Source organism: Condylura cristata, unplaced genomic scaffold (genome assembly GCF_000260355.1).
Source record: "Condylura cristata isolate star-nosed mole 26May11 unplaced genomic scaffold, ConCri1.0 scaffold00017, whole genome shotgun sequence".
Taxonomy (NCBI): Eukaryota; Metazoa; Chordata; class Mammalia; order Eulipotyphla; family Talpidae; genus Condylura; species Condylura cristata.
Genome location: NW_004567118.1, coordinates 33,705,157 through 33,721,145, shown reverse-complemented (window position 1 = coordinate 33,721,145; position 15,989 = coordinate 33,705,157). Strand labels below are relative to the sequence as shown.

General features: G+C 56.1%; 1 protein-coding gene across 2 annotated transcripts in view; it reads right to left on the bottom strand.

Annotated features, from left to right (window-relative positions):
• Nucleotides 1-15,989, bottom strand: part of MYO1C (myosin IC) — a 20,321-nt gene continuing 4,332 nt past the window's right edge. The window contains exons 1-32 of one of the 2 annotated variants that reach the window (XM_004684802.2): nt 15,904-15,967; nt 14,424-14,579; nt 14,195-14,310; nt 13,535-13,733; nt 13,376-13,456; nt 11,775-11,954; nt 11,595-11,693; nt 11,290-11,403; nt 11,134-11,205; nt 10,717-10,836; nt 10,521-10,603; nt 10,190-10,295; nt 9,994-10,074; nt 9,625-9,716; nt 7,996-8,090; nt 7,872-7,918; nt 7,671-7,751; nt 5,729-5,834; nt 5,518-5,635; nt 4,585-4,698; nt 4,432-4,508; nt 4,002-4,070; nt 3,830-3,914; nt 3,578-3,737; nt 3,316-3,399; nt 2,535-2,628; nt 2,389-2,444; nt 2,145-2,280; nt 1,997-2,067; nt 1,813-1,910; nt 1,629-1,728; nt 1-1,217 (exon numbers count right to left, since the gene is read on the bottom strand). In XM_004684802.2, coding sequence (XP_004684859.1) covers nt 1,191-1,217; nt 1,629-1,728; nt 1,813-1,910; nt 1,997-2,067; nt 2,145-2,280; nt 2,389-2,444; nt 2,535-2,628; nt 3,316-3,399; nt 3,578-3,737; nt 3,830-3,914; nt 4,002-4,070; nt 4,432-4,508; nt 4,585-4,698; nt 5,518-5,635; nt 5,729-5,834; nt 7,671-7,751; nt 7,872-7,918; nt 7,996-8,090; nt 9,625-9,716; nt 9,994-10,074; nt 10,190-10,295; nt 10,521-10,603; nt 10,717-10,836; nt 11,134-11,205; nt 11,290-11,403; nt 11,595-11,693; nt 11,775-11,954; nt 13,376-13,456; nt 13,535-13,733; nt 14,195-14,310; nt 14,424-14,579; nt 15,904-15,921 — 3,135 coding nt within the window. In that variant the 5' untranslated portion in view covers nt 15,922-15,967 and the 3' untranslated portion in view covers nt 1-1,190. Of the gene's footprint in view, nt 1,218-1,628; nt 1,729-1,812; nt 1,911-1,996; nt 2,068-2,144; nt 2,281-2,388; nt 2,445-2,534; nt 2,629-3,315; nt 3,400-3,577; nt 3,738-3,829; nt 3,915-4,001; nt 4,071-4,431; nt 4,509-4,584; nt 4,699-5,517; nt 5,636-5,728; nt 5,835-7,670; nt 7,752-7,871; nt 7,919-7,995; nt 8,091-9,624; nt 9,717-9,993; nt 10,075-10,189; nt 10,296-10,520; nt 10,604-10,716; nt 10,837-11,133; nt 11,206-11,289; nt 11,404-11,594; nt 11,694-11,774; nt 11,955-13,375; nt 13,457-13,534; nt 13,734-14,194; nt 14,311-14,423; nt 14,580-15,903; nt 15,968-15,989 lie in introns of those variants that run through there. The other variant, XM_012726432.1, reaches the window with a different exon arrangement.

Sequence of the window (15,989 nt, the reverse complement as noted above, 5' to 3'; positions counted from 1 at the left end):
AACATATTGCTTTATTTAGTGTTTCTCTGGATTGCAGAAGTGTCAGCAGTGGGCCAAGACCCCCAGGTGGACCCAGAGGCAGTTGGACAGCCCCCAGGACCTCTGGGGAAGTAGGGGAAGCAGCAGAAAAAGGTGATGCCCCTGCAGCTCCTCCCAAGGCCAGCTGCTTCTCTAGGCTCCCAGGGCAGGGAGCGATAGGTCAGGGGCAGTATGGGCCCCAGATCTTTGAATCGGGGCCAACATGTGTAGGCGGGGCGTTTGCCATCCTAAGGCATGGACTTGGCGAGAAGTACTCTTCCTACCTGGTGGCCCCCAAAGGTGATTGCTGGTCAGGGAGCCACATGCACCTTTAAACTTGAGTCCATTTCATGGGGTCCCTGTCCCTGGGAGAGTTAGTGAGGTGTGCTGTAGACAGCGCTGCAGTCCTGGCTTTGTCCTAACCTGCTGGTTGACCTTGGGCAAGTCCCTTCCTTCTTTGGGTCCACACCTACTTTGTAACACCAAGAAACTAGACTAGATGATGTCTCAGTGCTCCAAATTCTGTGTTTAAGACTCTTTCCCCCACTCCAGGATGCCCTCATGTTGGATGATGATGTTGAGAAGGCATTTTAAGGCAGGAAGAATGGGGCTGGCTGCTAAGGTGGTCTCAGTCTCCAGGGGGATGTTGGAGCAGACTACAAAGGTACAGGTAGGCAGGTGGACAGACAAGGTGCCAAGGGAATAGGAGGAGAGGGTGGCCTGGGCAGGGAAGAGAGAACCAGGGCCCAGACCACCCAACCTCTCAACTATTTCCCCTGCCCTGCTGAAGTCAGGGAAAACACATCCAGTGTGTCTTGAATGGGAAAAAGGCTTTTTTAAAAAATAGTTTCCTATAAAGCATCAAAAAATCTCAGAGAAAACCTCAGCAAAAGTTCCCTTCTTTCAAATATTTGGCATTGGCAGTGGGGCTGGCATGGCTGGCTCTGGCCCCGGCTTTCCTATTGCTATGGCCCGGCCTGGCCCACTCCTGGGGCAGCTTCCTGGCCTCCTCAGCTCCCTCAACAGAGCAGTGAGCAGAGGTGGGAGTTTGTCAGTGGGCTCTGAAGTGTCTCTGGGTCCCTGTCTGGAAGCTTGAGTCTTTGGTAACTGGGAAGGGGCAGAGGGGGTAAGCAAAGCATTGGGAGGTGGGAGGAGTCCAGTGGGTGCCTTCATCACCGAGAATTCAGCCGTGGTGCCACCTGTGGGGATGGAGAAGCCCTGGTGGTGAGCAGGAGGCAGACAGAAGGTGGCTCAGGCATTTCTTTTCCCCGGTTAGATACATGTAGCAGCAGTCTGAGGAACACACTGGCCTCCATCCTGGATACCATGATCCCACAGTGAAAGCAATCCCTTCGCAGCCAGAGCGGGCCACTTGTCCCACCCCGCACACCACTAACCCCCCGAGGTCTTCCCTGATTCCCCATGCTGCCATCGTTATGACTCTATATTGTGGGAACCAAGTGGCCTTTTCTCCAGCCCTCAGTGGGCAGTGGAAGAAGGGGGCAGTCTAGTGCCCAAATACGGCCAAGGAAGCTTTGGCACCAGCGGCTCCGTGCTGGCCCTAAGGCTGTCAACAAGGAAGCAGGTGTTGTCTGCCAGGCCCCACTCACCACAGCCAGGTGTCCATTCTTGGCCTTGGTGATGAGCAGTTCGGAGCCAGGTGTGAAGTCTATAATGCCATCCCTGCCAGGGCCCCCTGCAAATGTGATGCTGGAGGGAAGGGACTGGGTGAGTATGGGTGAGTTCTGCCCCTGTGAACATGTGCCCCCCTCTTACGGCCCCCTACCCCCTCACCTGCCCTGGTTGATGTTGATGTTGTTCACCCGGTCAGCACTGAGGGCTGTCTTGGTCAGTGTTTCAATCACATGGTCACTCTGAAGAACCACATCCCCCTGGGGGGGGGAGCAGACAGGGAGGGGTGAGGCTCTCTTCAGAGTTAGAGCCTCCCCCACCCTGCCTCCAGTCCCCAAAGGGGCACCTTCTGTTTATTGTCTTCACGCTGCACGTGCAGCACAAACAGGCTGTCGCTCAGGCTGCTGACAGAGATTCCTGTGGGGTGAAGGGTACAGGTCAGAGGTCCAGGGGCAGAGCAGGATCCTCCCAATGCAGCCCCTAGTCTGGCTTACCGGTCAGGTTGGCGTAATCAATCCTTTGCTTGACTTTGGCGTCCTCTACAATGACCACGGCGCTGGGCGTTAGCAGCAGCTGCCGGGGCCGGGGCTTGTAGCCCTTTCGGTCGTATTTTACTACCGGCACTGCGTACTGTGGACAGAGCGGAGGGGCCGGGGGCGGGCTGAAGGGCGCCCCGGGGGGGGTGCCCCCCCCCCCCCCCCCCCCCCCCCCCCGGCAGCAGAACTGTGCAGTTCTCACCTGGATGGGCTCAGAGCCTAGGGCCTGCAGCACTTTGGGGCTGATTTCATCTGCACCTGCAACCCAGACGGGAGACAGGGACGTTGGAGGGGAGGGGGACTCAGGTGGTGATGGCGGGTGTCAGCACTGGAAAGGCAGGAGCTCACCAAGCCGTGTGTTGATGAAGAGCCTAGGGACACTCTGAGGGTAATTGTCCTTCTTGCCTTTGAAGATCTCACTAGCTACTGCTTTTTGCTGCAGCTAAGGAGACAAAGGTGGGGAAAGGGGACGTCAGAGGAGTGGGGAACATTATGAGGTGGGGGCCAGTTTCTGGAACCAAGACAGCCTCCGTCAGGCTTTCTCTGGTCCCAGCACCAGGAGGCTGAACCCTGCTGCCAACACTCCCAAAAGCCTCTGCCGGTGGCCTGGTCTGCCTTACCCCCACCCCCAACCAGACAGAAGGGTCATCACGGCATCATGAGGGGTCCACATCTGACTTTGGGGATAATTTCCCTATCAGTCCCTGAAGTCCCAGAGATTCAGCTCCAACCTGAGATCCTGAGGTTGCTAAGGTAGCTGACATGCAGGTTACTGCCAGTTATCTGAGCCGGGCTGGTCCCTCAGTTATCAGCCCAATACTTCAACCCAATATTGAACTGGCACAATGACCACCAGTGTGTGTCTCTAGAACAGCGGCAGCCATTCCAATCAATCAGAGTGAAACAGCAGCTTTTCCACACAGGTCTCTGGGCACCTATCAGCGGATTGGAGCTGGCCCAGAAGATGAGTTCTATTTGCCACCCAGAATCGACTCTAGCCTCCACTTCCTCCGTGGGGCCAAAGGGGTGTGGACCCATTCAAGGTGGCATGGCGAGGAGTACTCCCCCAGCCATCGCTCTTCTCCTGACCTCACTGGCTAGTGCACGCACGTCTCCTGGCTCTCCATACCTGCTGTTTCCACTCGGGCCTGATGTTCCGGCAGTACTTCCACACCATGTTCTTCATGCACAGCTCACGTAGAAGCTCTGAGGCCTGTGGGGAGGAGTGAGGCAGAGCGCTCACCTAGACTGCCAGGCTCCCTTCTGGCTGAGGCGTATTCCCGCCACTGGGCCCACACCTCCTCCTCCATGGCCCTGTCCAGCCATCCTGGCCCTTCCTAGTGAATGCTCTGATGTTTCCTGAGCCAGCAGGGAGGGCCCACAGACCTCACCTCACGCAGAGCAGGGGGTGGCGTGGGCCAGGAAGTATCCAGGACATTCCGTGGCAGCTGCCGCCTTAGGTTGAGCAAAAATGAGGTGCGCACGTGGTCCAGGAAGAAGGCATTCTCGGGGCAACGGGGTGCATGGCGTAGGATAAAGCCACGGATGAGCCTGGTGGATTCAACAGGGACGCTGTGAGATATATGGCAATGGACCCCCATACAGCTCCTGCTCTGCACCCCCTCCCAGGCCTTAGTACTGACCTCCGGATTGTCTGTGCCGCCCACTTTCTCTTGGCTGCCTTCCTCCGGCCCAGCGTTCCACGCCACCATGCCTGGATGCAAATGGCTGCGAAGACCACAGAACGCTGCTATCTGTCTCCTCAGCCCAGTGGCCTGCCCCACCCCACCTCCCAATACCCCAGGGCACCCAAACCTGATCGTTTCACCCGGAGGAACTTCTGCCGCCAGTGGAAACCCCTCCAGGTGGCCTGGATTTTCGTAGCTGTGGTTAAGAAAGTCAGTTGGCCAGAGCACTGAGGAAGCAGCTGGGGTGGGGGCGTGGGGGAAAGCTGGCACAGTTGGAACTCCTAGTGGCATGATGAGGGAGTGGTTGAACAAGCAACTGAGTGAGGATAAATAAGTGAAGGGCAAATAAATGACAGAGAGTGGGAGGAAGCAAAGGAATGTGGGAACACGCTGGGAGTCTCTATGGGGCAGGACAGATGGTGGGGACCGGCACTAGGAAGGAGGAGGCAGCAGAATGTGGGTGTGGCAGACTTCCTGGAGAAGGAGCCAAATGCAGTGATTTCTTTCCTGCTCCCCAGGAGGGACACCACTGGGACAGGAAGCGTGGGGCCTCTCACCCAGGCTTTGCCGCCGAACCTCCAGGGCATCCTCTGTGGCAAACAGGGTCTTGGGAAAGCGGATGAAGATCTTCGTCCTGGGAGGGCAGCAGTGATGGGTCCCGGCAGCCACCAGCCCCGCGCCCCTCAGCACCGGGCATGTGAGCCACTAACCTGCCCATCTTGTACTCTTCAGGCTTGTAGCCAAGGTGCCTGACCAGCACAGCCACCCCATCTTGGGGCCGTCCTGCCCATATGGGCCATGTCTCTGGGCACAGCGACTTGTACCTGGGGACAGAAGGAGCAGAAATGCACCCAGACCCTTCTCTGGGGGTACAAGCTAGCTTTCCTGGGCACATGATGGGTACTCCCACTTGTTCACAGAAAGCCTGGAAGGTCACTGTTACCACTGTAAAGATGAGGAGAGCAGGATTCCCTGGTGATGCAGGGGGTAAAGTCTCAGCACTTTTAAGCTATCGCCAGCCACTGTGAGATGAGTTCTATCCCCAGCCAGGGAGCTGACCCACATGGCGCAGCAGACCTCTCCTGTCCTACCCACTGCTCCCTCAGCAGTGTACTAAAGGGGATCTGCCTGTTCTGTTCCCCACTCTGTCTGGTGAATTCTCTCACTCCCTGCACCTCTGGCCTGTATCCCAGCTCTTGCATGCATAAAAAAAAAAAAAAAAGACTAGGAAAACTAGGTATTCTCATCTGCATAAAGAAAATGTTGCTAGAAAGCGGCAGAGGAGAGCACACCTGACTCTCTAGACCCTAAACCAGGGTAACCACAAAACTGCTGTGTCCTATCTCAGCAGACGGGAAGCTCTCCTCAAAGACCTCCATGTCCTCCAGTGTCAGGCATGCGCAGTAAGCCTCTTATGACCCCTAACCAGGTCTCTAAAAGGCCTGGGCCGAGGGGCAGGGGTATTTTTTGTACCAAGCTTGCCCTTAGGCGTGCTGGGTAGAAGGCACTGCAGCTTGGAGACGCAGCATCCCTTCTCTAAAATGGGGCCAGAATCCTTGTCCTCTCGCCCTCCCCCCACCCGGGATCTGGGTTTCTACCCTTGCACCCCCTTCCCCAGGCACTGAGCCAGGCCCCGCCCCCACCTCTGCAGGAAAGCCTCGTATTTGCGGCGGTAGGCAAAGCCGGCTCTGCGCACGCGCAGGTTCTCCATCAGCCCCAGGTACTTCACCTGGTGCCTGATCAGCACCTCGTCAAAGCGGCCTGCAGGGAGGGTAACGGGCGGGTTAGCGGGCGGGGCCTGGAGGGAAGGCCCAGCCTTACAACCCTGGGGGCGGGGCGAGTAGGAGGGCCTACCGGGCTGTTTGGCGTCGTTGGGCTTGATGCAGCGGATGTAGGCGGGCTCCTTAGACCTCAGGATCTCCACCAGCTGGAGAAGGCTCATCTTGAACTGGGTGGCAACCTAGTGAGCCGAGGGTGAATGGAAGGTTGGCCTCTACCCTGCCTGGGGCAAAGCTGCTGATCCTGCAGAGGCCTGTCCCGGGGAAAGGCTTACAGATTCCCGCCCCCCACGTCCCCTTCCTTGGCCTCTACTTCCTCCCACCACCCATGAAAAGGACGGGCCTGACTATGCCTCCCAGCATCCCTGGCAGGGCTGCAGACCTTAGCTTAGGAACCTCACTCCAGTCTAAAACTCCTGCGCTGGTGCCCCTGCAACCTCAGTCCTACATCTCTCTTTGGCAACCGCTCTAGAATTTCAGGGTTATAGTCCTGAACACCTGTGTGTTGAGTCATGATTCCCATACACTGCTTTGCAGTGTACACTGTGCCAAGGATCCCAGGCCTGCGGGAGAAGCAGACTCCTCAGCAAAGGCTTGTAATCCATCCTGTTCCATTTGTGACAAGGATGTATACAGAGGTGTTCTAGGAGCAAGACGGAGCAACCAATCCAGAAGGAGGCTGTAAGTGTGCAAGGATCCATGTTGGGAGGAGGAAAAGTCATTCTTAGAGGCAGTGTCATGAGTCACAGTAGGAAGACTGGGTTTTATTCTGAGGGAAATAGGGAGCCAAAGAGGAACTTGAAGAGAGGGAATGACAGGAACAGAGCTGTACTTTGGAATGTCTATAGCAGATCTGTGAAGGACCGTTGGTATGGACAAACAGGAAGCCAGGAGACCAGGGCGGGGATGGGGATGGGCTGAGGGAAAGCTGAGTTGCCAGACAGCAGACATGGGCAGGAGGTGGTGGCTTCTTGGATGAGAGACAGGGGAGAGTGAGGAATCAGGGATGCTGTGCAGGTTTGGGGCCGGGTGCAGGGTGCTCCTTGCCATGACTTAGGAATACAGAAGGAGCAGACCACCGGGACAGGGCAGGCAAGGGCCATTACAGACCACTGGAGGTGGGGTACTGTGGGCTCGTTGAAGGACCCGTGAATCTTCAGCCTGCTGGTGAGACCTGGCGGGAGCGGGTGCATCCTCATGGTGGGGGAGGGGAGGTGGGTCCAAGGCCACGCTAAGGACAAAGGGAAGGGTGGAAGGGAGGGGGGGAGGCGGGGTCCCCAGGCCTCGGGCCCCATATGACACACCATCTGTCTCCATACCCTTCCTGCCAAACACGTCTCAGCCTGCAGCACCCTGGCTTCTACCTGCTGACCTCACTTCCTGGGACCGCCCAGGCACTCTTCTTGCCAACTTCAACAGTCACACCTCTGCACACAGCTCATTGGCGTTTTTCCCACATCTGCTTTGCCCAGCTTCTCTCCTTGATGAGCACTCCCGTCAACTGCCTGTATTTTTTTTTTTTTTTGGACTCTGTGTGCTGTCTACAGTTCCCTTCCATAGGTCCACCTGACAAGCATCTACTTATTCCCACGTATCTCAAAATAGCTCCCCTTCAGGAAGCCTTCTGTGGCCCTCTGACCCCCTTAACCCTTTCAGGCAATTTGCTGCTCCCACTTCTAAGTTTCTAAAGCAAATTGTACATATTTCTGTGAAACCACCTCTTCATTTTTGCATCCAAAGTGTGTAGCAGCGTTTGCCACAAATGTCTTCTGGGTGAGTAAATGCATTCAGGCGCCCACACAGACACAGTACGTGAACTCTTAGAGACAGGTGCACACACAGGCATACACACCCAGAAGCAGACACAGGATGCACCATGGGCAGCCTCCCAGACACACATGGACACACACTGGCACAAGCTCACATGCACACTGCTGACTCCCGGTTCACCGGTTCACGCTGGCCCTAGTCCACGCACACCATCACCCCCGTGCCCCCGGGTTCCACAGCCTCCGCACCGTCTCTGGCCGCTTCTTGTCACTGAGCTCGCTCCGCTCGAAGCACTGGTTCATAATGGGATTCTCTGAGCTGCACATGACCTGAGAGGGAAGAATAGGGGGTCAGGGTGGGAGCACAGGGGCAGGCGATACAGAGTCCCTGGGGAGGTCCTGCAGAGCCTGAGCCCAACCCAACCTGCCCTCCATTCCCACCAGCCTTACCTCCTTCAGGTTCCTGAAGAGAAGGTCATTGTTTTTATCCAGAAACCCTGGAGGAGAGAGCAGATGTGAGATAAGGAAATCCCCTTTCCACGTCAAGGTGCATATCTAGCCCCAGGGTCCTCACCCGTCACACTGTAGGTCACCTCCCCAGCATAGTGCAGAAGGCGGAACTCCCCACGGTCTAGAGATTTCCTGGTTCTCTGGTCAGCCAGCTTGTGCCTGGGGGTGACAGGAAAGGAAACAACAGATTGCTGACCTGAACTGTGCCCTTTGCCTGCTGAAAAGACTTCAAAAGAGGAAGTAGGCATCTTGTAAGGGGCAGGATGTCCAGGGGCACCCCTGTGTCCAGGTGGTACAGAGGGAGAGCCATTAGCCTCCCTGCACAGAGGTGGCCACGGAGGCCCTGGCCAAGGTCCCATGGTGCCAGGACCTCTGGGATCCCAGGTCTCGGCACTACCAAGGCACACTGGGCAGAGGCCTGTGCCCACTGCACGGTGACCCGATGGGTTAAGTGCTGCCCGCTACATTTTAAGAATGGAATCGTCCCAAGAGATGACTCAAGTCTTAAGCATGTTTTGACCATTTAGTCCACTTTTGTCTTTTAAGGACTATTTCAAACAACTAACCAGAGATACAGACATAGGTTTAAGACACAAAGATGTCTGTGGCAGTCTTGTTACTTTAGCAGAAGCCGGGGGAGTGAGAGTAGGAGTCTTTGTGGGTTGGAGCCTCTGGCGGAAGTATTTTGAGGAAAGTTTTTTGTTTGATGATACAGGAAGATGTCCAAGATATAACATTATCCTGAGTCTTATACACAATATGTTCTCGACTAGGGGAAAATGTATAGAAAAAGGCAGGAAGGAAATGCCTTGAATTGTTAACAGTGATGACCTCTGGGTGACAGGATTACTGGTGGTTTACTGCACACATTCCAACTTTTCTTGAACAAACAATACTATTTTCATAGTAAAAGACGGGGTTTTTAACTATTAAGCAAAAAACGCTCAGGGCTTTGGCCTCTGACAGCCCTGGGACTGGGTCCCAGCTCTGCAACTTACTAGGTATGTGATAACCTGGGGCAAGTGGCTTCACCATTTTGAGCCTGAGATGGAGAAAGCACCTTGAATGCCTCCCCAGAGCTGCTGTGGGCTAGAGGGGCAAAAGTGTGGAAAATACATAGCGCTGTCCGGCCTTCCTCTCTCTCCCTTTCCCCACTTTAGGGGAATTCCTTAAATAAAAAAGCAATTTCCAAATAAGGAAGCCAAAAAATCTTCGCAAGTTTCATTCTTAAAAGATTGAGGGGCCCTCCCTGGTGGCACACCAGGTGTGGTGTGCCTCGCAGCGGGTTAGAACACAGCACTGAGAAGCCAAAGCCACTTCAGCTCCAGTTCCATCCCGGCCCCGGAGGTGACCACAGCGTGCGGCAGACCTCTCCTGGCCCGCCCGCTGCTCCCCTCAGCAGTGTACTTCGTCAGTCAGCCTGTTCTGCTCCCCACTCGTCTCTAGTGAATCCTCTCACTGCACCTGCACCTCTGGCCTGTACCCCAGTTCTGTATGCATAAACAAATAAATCTTAAAAAAAAAAAAAAAAAAAAAGACTGAGGAAGCCATGCTGCTCACTTGTGGATGTACTGCAAGCTGCTCTGTGTACCTGCCCTTAACTCCGCATCTCCTCATGGCTGGTGTTTTTGACTGTGGGAGAACCCCAAGCTTCCACTGACTCTGCCCCAGGCGGCCAGGCAGGCCCACTCACGTCAAAAAGTGTGGATGGTGCTTGACTGTGTCCTCCAACTTCTCCAGGAAGGTCAGATCAGTGGCTTCCCCAGGACGCAGACACTCCTCGTCCTGGGGGGCGTGGCATAGGGTGAGGGGTGTACAGGGAAAGAGGTAGATGGTACAGAAGATTCAGGGACACTGTGCCAGGAGGCACAGACACTGGGGCAAGGCGCAGGCCGTGGGGCCTCCCACAGACAGCTTGCAGACCAGCCTCACCCCGCCCTCTAACACAGCCCTGCCTGGCCCCGCCCCTGTAGACTCAAACTCTGCGAACAGACCTGGAAAGAAGGGAAGGGGGTGTTGTCCTCGGCTCTCAATACAAGGCCTGGGAGGGGCAGAGGCTCACCAAAATGGAGATGATGCCCTTGAACTTCTCCTCCACCAGGTCACAGATGATCTTGTTGTTGAAATACTGGACAGGCTCCCACTGAAGGGTAAAGGGAAGTAAGGCATCATCATGGGGGCCTGGCAGGCTCCCCCAGGATGACCAGTGCCTGGGTTTTGAGGTGTCCACAGGGGAACACGTGTAGGCTTACACTCACCGCGATGCCCTCTGCCTCATATTCCTCCTGTTCTGACTTCAGGGTGAGCTCAATGAAGAGTTGTTGCAGCTTTTCATTGCAGTAATTGATGCAGAATTGTTCAAAGCTGTGAGGGAAACAGAAGCACCCCAGTAGCTCAAGAGGGAAACCAGGAGAGGCAGCGGAGGAAAAAAACATGACAAAGCTCCTGAGAAGCCAGGTAAGAACCACAGAGTGGGACCCAGGGTGGCTGAGTGAGCCATCAGTAGGAAAGAAAGCCGTAGTGGGCAGAGGAAAGGGACCAGGCTGGGGGGATAGGAGAGCGACAGGCAGAGGACAGAGGGACACTGACCTGTTGTGCTGAAATACTTCAAAGCCATAAATGTCCAGGAGCCCTAGGACCGTGGTGCCCCGCCAGCTGGGGCTCTCAGCATCCTAGGGCAGGGATTCAACCCAAGTGTGGGTCCCAGCGTTTGCCAGCCCCGCACTCCAGCCCCAGGCTGACTGCCCTGCCTGAGGGTTTGGAGCCCTGAGGGCCCAGCCCTCACCTTGGAGGCCAGCGACTTGTTGATCTTCCCGACCAGCCAGGTGAAAGTGCGACTGTACACGGCCTTGGCAAGGGCATCTCGTGCGTAAGCGGCCTGTTCTAGGTTCAGCGGGCTCAAGAGCTGCCGGTGTAAGACAGAGGTGAATACCACAGACTTCTTCCCATGCTGCAACCCTCAGACAGAATGCCAGGAAACCAGGACACTCTGCCCTCGCTGCTCCCAGTGACCGAGAAGCCTCACTCCTGGAGGCAGGTGACTTGGGTTCCAGCCTGACTGTCACCCTTTCCCCAGGTGATGTGAGCCTCCCTGAGCCACCTGCCTGTGTCATTCCATCATGGGAGGGGAAATGACGGCCACTGGGGCCACCTCAGACAGCTGCCTGCCCTTCCCCCTCCTGAGGCAAAGGCACGGCCTCACCTCTTCTCCCTTGGCAATGATCTTCCTGTGCGTCAGGGCTTCTCGCAGTGTTGCGCCTTCCACACCAAGGAGCTGCCAAGAGAGGGGGTGGCCATGGTGAGGGTGTATTCCCCTTCACCCCATCTTCTCTCCCTGGCCCTCTACTCAACCCCTCACCCTGGTCAGATACTTGAGCTGGTTCTCCGTGGTGACCTGGGCATTGCTCTCTTCATCTGCAGCAAAGTGGATGTTTCCCAGATGCAGGACGCTGGCCACAATGCTCAGCAGGTCCTGGGGGGAGGAGCAGAGGGCAGAGGGGGGTTACAGGAGGCGCAGAGAGCGCCGGGGTGGCAGCCAATGAATGGTCAGACAGAACAGGGAATAGGTGGCGAAGTGGCTGAGAGGAGAGGATGGCTATATATGGAACTGGGCTGCGAGAGAGGCCTGAATGTTCAGGTTGTAACACCCAGCAGAGGCCTCACCTCCACTTCTTCCTCAGTGAAGTCGATGACTGCCAGAGCCTTCCTGACGACCTTCCAGTCACTCTTGTCATTGATGGAGGACACTTTGGCGCACTGGCCCTAGAGGACGGTCAGAGCTGGGTTGGCAGCCCTGGCACTGTGCTCCCTGGGTAGCACTTGGCCTGCCCACCAGCCACACACCTTCACCAGGTACAGGTAGCTCTGGGGGTTCCGTTCCAAGCCCAGCCTGCGCAGCGTCTCCTCTTCACCCCCCTCCAGCAGCTGGTAGAAGACGTGGAAGTTTCTCTCCCCATGATTTTGGTGCACCACTCGGGACTTCTCCAGGAGGTAACTGAGGATATGGCCACCCACAGGAGCACCCTGTGCAGGAAAGGATGTGCAGCTGCTCAAGGACAGAGTCCACCTTCTCCTCTCGCCCCCAGGCTCCTGGGCTATGACGCCAGCTCTGCCACTAGCTGCACGGGCTCAGCATGTGACCCCTCTGGCCACAGTTTCTTCATCTAAGTGAGGGTATTCGGCCCTATCTACTTGGTAGCTCCACCTAGATGCTGACAGGTCTGGAAATGAGCTACTCGTCACCCTCCTTCCTCAAACATCAATGGTTACTCTGAGTGTGTTAGTTGGTCAATGGTTTGTCCATCCTCTAGGTGTTCATCCAAAACATTGCAGTCCTCCTGAAGCCCTCTCTTCTCAAGTACCTCACATCCAATCGGACAGCCGACCCCACTGCCTTACCCTTCACAACACCCAGAAGCCAGCCACTGTTCCCCACCGCCACAGCCACCACACTGATCCAAGCAGTGATCTGTCACTTAGACTTATTAAGTATCAGCTTCCTAACTGGTTCTTGCTCTCTCTTTTTTAAGATTTATTTGTATTTATTTATGCATATAAGAACTGGGGTACAGGCCAGAGGTGCAGGGATGAGAGGATTCACCAGAGACAAAGTGGGGAGCAGAAAAGGTGGATCAACTGAAATATACTGGTGAGGGGAACAGCAGGCAGGACAGGAGAGAGGTCTGCCACGCCATGTGGGTCAGCTCCCTGGCCAGGGATTGAACTCATGCTGTAGGGGTTGCAGTAGCTTCACAGTGCTGAGTTTCAACCTGTTGTGCCACCAGGGAGGGCCCTCTCACAATCTTTTTAAAAGTATAGACCAGAAGAGTTCCCTTGAAGTAAAGTCATCATGACAGCTTTCCCTTCCAAACCCTTCAGTGACCAGCCCCCTCCACTCAGAGTTTAAAAATCAATGTTCTTACCAGGACCCAGAAGGAGAGCAGTGCACCTGACCTGACTCCTGTTCCTTGGCCCTTCGCTCTCTCTAGCCCCTCTGACAAGCTTGCTCGCCCTGAGCACACCAAATGTCCTCCCACTTCAGGGTCTCTGCACTGCCTATTCCCTCTGCTGGGGCCGCCTCCCTCTATCCCAGGTATCTGCACTTCTGTCTCCATCAAGCCTTTACCCAAATGTCCCCTTCTCAGAGAGGCTGACCCTATCGGCCTCATTTATAATAGTAACTTCCTCCACCCCTTACCTTGTTTATTTTTTTTCTTTTCATTTTGCCATGGTACCTGTCCCCTAAGTTACATCTTTCTGTTTACTGCCTACTTCCGCCAGAGGCTGGATTTTTGTCTGTTGTTTCCCTGCAATACCACCAGACCTGGAACAGTGCCCAGCACACAGTAGATACCCAGTAAATATTTGTTGATGCCGAAGACATGGCCAACAGGTGCCTACTGAATGGAATCCCAATCTCCCTGCCCTTACACACCAACAGATACCTTGAAGTCAAACTGCACGTCCATGTACTTCCCAAACCTGCTGGAGTTATCGTTTCGGAGGGTCTTGGCATTTCCAAAGGCCTAGGAGTAGACAAGGGTGTGAGAGATGCCCGGCATTTCCCCACCCCTTCGTCTGCTCAGTTGCTGCAGTCCCCTCACCTCCAGCACAGGGTTGCTTTGCAGCAGCCTGTCTCGCACGGCACCACCCCGCTCAGGGGCTGGGCAGGTCTCAGCATAGAACTGCAGCAGCCGCTTGGTGGCCTCCGTCTTGCCTGCCCCACTCTCCCCAGAGATCATCACCGCCTGGTCCCGGCGCTCGGTGCGCAGTGCCCGGTAAACAGTGTCGGCTACTGCGAACCTGGGGCAGAGGCACACCAGCAGCTCAGAGGCGGCGTAGGTGGTAGGCCTACCTGAGGGCAGGTCGGTGGTGGCAGTGTCAGGTGGGGCCACCTCATATCTTGTTGGAGTTCATTTGTGACTGGATGCTGGGGATAGTTCCGGAGGCTAGGGTCTAGGGAACCCTCAGGAGTGAGCGTCGAAAGAGATCCTTCACAGTGGAGGATGAAGGTCACTTACAGGTGGGGGAGTTGGAGGTCACTCAAGTGGACTCCTATCTAGAGCTGGGAGGTCCCCCAGAGGTAGGGGTCAGAGGTCACTGAGGTTGGGGGCCATGCTTAGGTCGAGTTGAAAGACAAGATGATCTTGGGGGAATGTGAGGTCACTCTAGGGAGAGGGACTGTGGGAGCCCCTCACAGATGGAGCAGTGATTCAGTTCAAGGTGGGGTCATCTCAGGTGGAGAGAAATAGGGGATCACTCACAGGTGAGGTGGCACCTCATAGAAGCTGACGCCACGGTAACGCTCCATATGTTGCCGGCTGTAGATCTGCAGGTCCCGGTAGGGGTTGACAGAGACCAGGACGGGGCCAATGTATGTCTGGAGGTGGAGGGTGAGAAGTTTTTCCCAGAGACCCCTGATGCCCCTTTCTTCCTCAGCCCTGCATCTGTACCCCTCCCCAACATCCCATAGTCTTCCCACTTGGGCCTCACATAAATGAGGTTCTCCCGGAACCGTCTCCGCAGGTTCTCGATGAAGGCTGCCTCACTGGTGAAGTTCTCCAGCAGTACAAAGTCCTGTACCCCCACCCGGTCACGGGCAGTCAGTGCACTCTCCATGGTTACCCGTATCCCGTCACTGCCCAGGGCCTGCAGGGAATGGACCGTGGGACAGCGTCAGATGCAGCAGAGTACGGTGAGGCCACTGTTCACCCGCCTGCAGACCTGAGAGGGACACAAGGACAGCGAACACCCAGGAGACAGACCATGCTGGGTCTACAGACATGCTGGGTCACAAGAAGACAGTACACGGAACACTGAGGACATGGGTCACACAGAACAGAGGCCACAGGGGACTCAGACACAGGACACTAGAACACAGCGGACCCCAGAGGACATGAGAATAAGGCCACTGAATGCAGGGAGGTGCTGGTTTTGTACAGAGAGGGCAGAGTCATGAGAAGAATTCCCTGGAAGATCAGAAAGAATGCTCTGTTGACCTTGGATAAATCCAGTCTTCTCAGAGTTGATTTCTCCTCAAGGAGAAGGAGTTGAATGAGAGCAGGTGACCTCAGGTCCTTGAGCTCTGAGCCACATGTGACAATTGCTTTAGACAAATGGCTTCAAGTGAATTCTGAATAGAATGTAGGGTAGGGGAATCTCACTAACGTCTCCCCACTAAAGTGTCCAGAGTGAGTGTCCAGGGACCAAGCAAGAGACCATCCTCAGGCCAAAGGAGGAGGACTACCCCAGAGGCCTCCCATCCCAGCTGGGCGCAACATCCACCCCAGAGAGGGGCCCGCCCCCAGAGCCGGTCCACACCCTCTCCTCCAGCGGCCAGGCTCACCCTCCTCACCCTCCTCCGCTGAGAACCCAGAGAAGCCTCTAGGGGGTGGGGGTTTTACCCGGGAAAGTCCAGCTGCCTCTGGGGCCCAACAGAGTGAGCCCTGGGTCTCAGAAAGGCCCTCACCCCACACCACATTCTTCAAAGAGGGTCTGAGACGTTAAGAAATTGACCCCAATAGTGTCAAGGGTCAGAGAAGAGCAAGGTGGCCGGAGGTGTGTAACCATCCCAAAGGGGCCACCAGCACTCCTCCAATCCCCAAACACTCAGGTCTCCGGTGCAAAGTATCCCCCAAGTCTGGATTCAGGCGCCTGGCTCTCTCAGGCTGTCCCTCATGCCCCCCCTCCCACCCTGCCCCAAGCTGCTGCCAAATCTGGCTGAAGCTCCCGGCCCCGGTCCTCTGGGTGAGGGGTCTCAGGGCTCACAGCTGTCTGGGGAGCCACTCGCCCCGCCCCGGGTGCCAGAGTGCCGCGGCCCTCCCAGCCTCAATCTCCTTCCCCTGTTAACTTTCCGGGACATTTTTCCACCCGAAATTCCTGGGCCGCGCCCGCTTCCTGGCAGAGCCGAGGCGGCGCCACGAGTCAGGGAAGCCGCCCGGGACCCCCCGTCCTCCCCTCCACCCCCGCTCACCGACGCCCGGTAGCGCATCCTGCCTGGCCGGCTCCGCGCCCAGCTCGCAGCCGGCGTTCACGGCCCGGGGCTCGGCAGCAGCGGCC